This window comes from Leptinotarsa decemlineata, unplaced genomic scaffold, assembly GCF_025532065.1.
Source record: "Leptinotarsa decemlineata unplaced genomic scaffold, Ldec_3_MD MMD2_tig00000035_RagTag_RagTag, whole genome shotgun sequence".
Classification (NCBI taxonomy): domain Eukaryota; kingdom Metazoa; phylum Arthropoda; class Insecta; order Coleoptera; family Chrysomelidae; genus Leptinotarsa; species Leptinotarsa decemlineata.
In genome coordinates this window covers 7692824-7698588 of record NW_027412540.1, presented here as the reverse complement: position 1 = coordinate 7698588, position 5765 = coordinate 7692824, and the positions used below count along the sequence as shown (strand labels likewise).

General features: G+C 35.0%; 1 protein-coding gene across 1 annotated transcript; it reads left to right on the top strand.

Annotated features, from left to right (window-relative positions):
* The first annotated feature begins 274 nt into the window (after positions 1 to 274).
* LOC141481108 (uncharacterized) lies at positions 275 to 3009 on the top strand. The gene is made up of 4 exons (XM_074172222.1): positions 275 to 363; positions 1576 to 1751; positions 1873 to 2310; positions 2579 to 3009. Exons 1-4 carry the CDS (start codon positions 275 to 277, stop codon positions 2980 to 2982), a joined length of 1107 nt encoding a protein of 368 aa, XP_074028323.1. The 3' UTR covers positions 2983 to 3009.
* The last annotated feature ends 2756 nt before the right edge of the window (positions 3010 to 5765 follow it).

The window sequence follows — 5765 nt, the reverse complement described above, 5'->3', positions numbered from 1 at the left end:
TGATTTATGGACCATAAACAATAACGAAAGCCCTTTTCCAGTTTATTATCCGAAATTTTCACGAAGAGATTTCGCGTCAATATCCATATTTGATCATTAATGCGTCATTCAAAACGGAATGAACCGTCTGAATATCCCGAACAATTGGAATCAATCCCAACTAGTCATAAACTCTATCAGCATTCACAAGCCCTCACTCCGGGGTGGGAGTTAGAATCTATATCTATACTAATGTAACCTCAATACTTGAAGTTGCGATTGGTGGGCTGTCACGATGACAGTCAAGGCATACCGATTCACTACAGAGGAGACGGGAGTGAGTTTACAGATGTTGTATATTATATTTTTTTTTTTGGGCGCCAGGTAAGTTGAAATGCCAATAGATTTCACTAATATCTTTACCAATTCTCCAACTTACCAAGAGAAAAGAAATAAAATTGACCAGCCACCATTCCAATAGATCAGTATATTGATAACGTGAAAATAAATTGTACAATATGATCTTAATACTTGGGTATTTAAAATTCAATTACTTTGCGAGGAAAAAAAAACAAAATTAGCACAGGTTAAAAAAACTTTTAGCATCCATAGATTTAATCGATGTGTTTTAAACAAATTCAAATCAATACTTAAAGCCAAACGGAGTTGATAACTTTCTAAGTTTCCTTACTAGTTACCTTAAACTTCTCAATAAAAAAAATAGAGCCAGCTACGTATAAATCAAAATTAAATACACAAAGAGCAGGAAGTGAAGCCGCAGGTAAGTCACCTTCAAGAATATTTTACAAGGGTTCCGAAGTCATTTGCTGTGGGCCCAGAGCGCAGACGCAGTATCACGAAAAAATAATTAATTGGATCAAAACACGACTTAATTTCCGCTTTACATAATTACCAGTTAACAATTATGAAGAGTTTTTTCACAGCAGCTCACGTTATGGCCGGAAGTATTCAATTTCTTCCTTATAATTTCAGTTGTAGGAATATCATTGCTTTTGTAACACTCGTACATTGTTTTTAATGATTTTATAAGATGAACATCTCAAGGTTTTGGCAATTCTGTATCACATCGCGCCTTGTGTTCATAAGGTTTGTTTTTGACTATTTTACGTACAGTTGAGAAAGGAATTTCGGCCAAATCTGATGTTACTTGTAATATAGTTGGTTTCCCTCGGAACCAAACTTGAGATGTAGATTCTTATATGCATTGAAACATACTTTCTGGTTTCGAAATTCAAATGCATCCGAATCTTATTCACTGATATCTCTTTTTTGCATTGTTCACCATCGCTATTGGAATCACTACACAGGAAAAAGTATGCGTTGTTATCACACTCGTTATTACTATTAGTACTCATTCAAGGACGTGACATTTTAAACGAATAACAAAAGTTTCAAGTAATTATAACTACACCAATATCAAATTTCAGCACTCAAATCGCGATCAGTTCCTGAACTGAACATTGACAACAAGAAGTGTATAAATATCCTCGCATTCTATTCGTCACCGTAATATGACTTCAAATGTAATTTTATGCCAGCAATCATAAAACTCGGTTATTAAAAATTATCCAATAGGAACCGCCAAGGCCACGCCAAGGCCACGTGGATTATATCGCAGCGCCATCATTTCTTTGTATTGGTTTTTTTGGCAGATAGCTTTAACTATTCACAATACCGGTTACTTCGACTATACCCGACTATACCGACTAATAGTAGTACGCCTACTATTAACCGAGATAGAGAGAAATTGGGTAAGAAATTCAACCGAATATAATTTTTACGAATGCATTTCAGCAGAATGGGAAATACAGAGCACTCTTACCTGATACTATAATTCATACAACTCAAATAACATAATTTAATTAATTTCAGAATGCAGTGGCGAAGTTGCCATGATGACGTCTGAGAGTGGTATTTTCACCGCATTAAAGTCTATAGAATATCCAAGTAATATGATTGCAAACGACAATTATGATAATACTTCCTCTGCCTGTACAAGTACGCCAACTACCTACCAAGATAAAGAGAATAGTGTGGTCTATAAAAGGAGGAGAAAACATCACTGTCCCTATTGTGATGTGCAGGTGAACAATTTTGCAAGACACCTAGAGAGGCAACATGGTGATGAACTAGAAGTGGGACGCTTTCTCGCGCTGGATAAAAAAGATCCAAATCGAAAAAGGATTATCAACAAAATAAGAAAAGAAGGGGACTTTATCTCTGGCAATTGCATACCTGTTCAAAAACGGAAATTTGATAATAACAAAGGAGCATCCAGTGATACGCTACTCCCTTGTATTCACTGTAAAGGTAAGTTTGGACAAAAAGATGTGAGATCTCGACCTTTTACTTCTCAAGCAAGGGTTTTCATAAATGCGTACTGAGTCAATACGATCAACACTACTTTTGTCGATTTGAAGAGTTAATTTATAAAGCCACTTCATTTTGAAAACAAAATATGTATCTGTGTGGTTACAGCTCTGAAAAATAACTCAGCATTCAATTAATATTATATTAATTAAATATTTGAAATTGAAATTTATTGTTGTATTTTTCAATTTCATTTGTTTCATTTCAGGATACTATATGAAGAATACATTGAGACGACACGTTGCTCGTTGTTCCCTAAATACAGAAAAAAAGAACAATAATAGGCGCCATCGACATCAGTCAGACAGCCAGACCCTACTAGCTGGATATTTCGGACCAAATGATCCTTTGCGAATATCCGGGGTTTTGCAGTCATTAAAAGCTGACATCGTGTCTTTGGTCGCAAAAAGAGACAAAATAATATGCGAAGTTGGGCGAAGGTACGTCAAGTGTCATAAAGAAAGACATTTAATTTCCGTAGCGAAACGTTATATGAGAAGGCTGGCAAGAATAGTGATAGAAGTCAGAAAAATACTGGAGGACAAGTCGCTTACTCTCGCTTCTCTGTTACACCCACGTTATGGCCGGAAGTATTCAATTTCTTCCTTATAATTTCAGTTGTAGGAATATCATTGCTTTTATAACACTCGTACATTGTTTTTAATGATTTTATAAGATGAACATCTGAAGGTTTTGGCAATTCTGTATCACATCGCGCCTTGTGTTCATAAGGTTTGTTTTTGAATATTTTACGTACAGTTGAGAAAGGAATTTCGGCCAAATCTGATGTTACTTGTAATATAGTTGGTTTCCCTCGGAACCAAACTTGAGATGTAGATTCTTATATGCATTGAAACATACTTTCTGGTTTCGAAATTCAAATGCATCCGAATCTTATTCACTGATATGTCTTTTTTGCATTGTTCACCATCGATATTGGAATCACTACACAGGAAAAAGTATGCGTTGTTATCACACTCGTTATTACTATTAGTACTCATTAAAGGACGTGACATTTTAAACGAATAACAAAAGTTTCAAGTAATTATAACTACACCAATATCAAATTTCAGCACTCAAATCGCGATCAGTTCCTGAACTGAACATTGACAACAAGAAGTGTATAAATATCCTCGCATTCTATTCGTCACCGTAATATGACTTCAAATGTAATTTTATGCCAGCAATCATAAAACTCGGTTATTAAAAATTATCCAATAGGAACCGCCAAGGCCACGTGGATTATATCGCAGCGCCATCATTTCTTTGTATTGGTTTTTTTGGCAGATAGCTTTAACTATTCACAATACCGGTTACTTCGACTATACCCACTTATATAATACTAGCTGTTCCCCGCTGTTTCACCTGCTTTACCGTGGAAATCCACCCTATGTGTTATTCCATGTTATGATCTATCTATATACCAACTTACATTTGAATCCGTTGGCTGTTCAGGCGTGAAAAAATAAAACTCATTAATACAAACATTACATTTATCCATCGTAACAAACTTTACGCATTTAAAAATATTAGTAGGAGTAGGATTAGTAGAATCACCAATGTATTTCATTCTAATCCTTTCATTGTATATTTTTTCTGCTGATGCTATTCAATATTGTACAAGTGGGCAACCTTTGATTGACTAACACTTTTATATTAACGTACAGCCGAAGCTACTGAACCTAGAATCTTGGAATATACAGGTAAGTTTTTTATATAGCGTAAATAAACATCAAGAAAGGGAATCAGGAAATTACATCCTCGAGGGGGAAAAATAGAAGTTTAAAGATTGTGTTAAATTTTGTTAGTTTTGAAGTTGGAAATCTGTAGTTTTCGGTTATTAAAAAATTATTGTAATTATTTATTTAAAATGGTCTGTCACGAAAGTCAATGTGACCAACTAAATTCAACTACTATTCATAAATATATTTCGGAGAGATGCATATTACATGCGGTTCACTTCGTCTCAAATGACCCTCATGATACTGACGAGGAACTAGTACTCTGAAAACGGTTTATCGGTGGTCGTCCCGACCAAATGAAATCAATTTTAGCTTTTCATTTATGGGAAGTTACTTACGACGAATCTTTCAAAAGGAAGACGTTCCACAGATGCCTATTGGTTTCTGCGCGACATCAGCTGGGTTACTTGTTGTTTTTCCGTCAGGCTTCAGCCACACTTACCTACAAAGTCGTAGGTTCATATAAAAGGCAAGGGTGAGATGTTTTCACCCGAACTTGAGCATATTATTTGCACCTCTCCGGAATATATTCATCATTCTGACTCCCATCGTAGAGTATGTGTTTATGGAGTCGCTTTCAAATTTTGTCTGCAGGTGGTGCAGTGGTACATTCTACTAAAGCAACTGCAGATAGAGCTTGTGACTAGTTGGAATTGATTTCGTTTGTTCGGGATATTCAAACAGTTCACTCCGCTTTGAATAACGCTTCCGGTACTGATTCAGTCTTTCGGTGGTCGTTAAGACCAAATTAAATTAATTTCAGCTCAATTCACTACGTTACAAAATATTATTATTTGCAGCAAGTCAACAAACAAGACAACTCACAAGTAGATGTGATGAAATTTAAATTTTGAAATGAAATTCAAAATTCTCAATAATGCTCGAATGTGAAGTCCTGCGAGAATGTTCCTGTATCACACGAAACTGTGAGAGCGCACATGAAAATATTTCTTCGTATTTTTTTTAGTCGAACATTACTGTCAGTATATTAAAGAAATTGAAGAAACTGCTGGTCAAGAAGTGATACTACCAGAAAAAAATCATCACTTCAGGTTGTGATTGAAAAGAGTTTGGTAACTTGGTTGGCATTCATTTTAATTTGTGGAAAATAGTGTTTAGTAACTTGTATTGTTTTCAATCATGTCCGTAAATGTTTGTTTTCGTGGACTTGGGCATATGCGAAAAAGTGATATGCCCACTTTTTGAATTCTACCATTTTGAATGAAATTGAAATTAACATATTCACTTGAAAAAAGACTTTCAATGTATCATAAAACCGTAGAATATCATTGAATATCGTTTTGAAATGAATCATTCCTACAACTCTAGTATTTATTGTCATTTTCAATTGTTATCTGTTCTTTGATCATGTGATGAAGAGATTGGGAGTATTGTTTGGGAATATTCAACTCGAATAAACCATATCTATACAATCTGAGTATCTCACAGGGAACTATGCCAATCATTCATGAAATGTCAATATGTCTGAGGTAATCATCAATCGCCCACACGACAAAGGTCGATTGTGTTCCAGACATATAGGTCAGTGGAATATGGACCTTAATGAAATGCAATAGCAAATGTGATGATAATTCAAATCCAATAGATAGTCCCCATCGATGAACTTTCATAAAATGTATAGATAAGACAAAT

Coding starts and splice junctions, on each gene's coding strand:
- LOC141481108 (XM_074172222.1), top strand. CDS start 275: ATGACAGTCAAGGCATACCGATTCACTACAGAGGAGACGGGAGTGAGT. Junction 364..1,575: donor TTTTTTTTTTTGGGCGCCAG/GTAAGTTGAAAT, acceptor ATTATCCAATAG/GAACCGCCAAGGCCACGCCA. Junction 2,311..2,578: donor CCCTTGTATTCACTGTAAAG/GTAAGTTTGGAC, acceptor GTTTCATTTCAG/GATACTATATGAAGAATACA.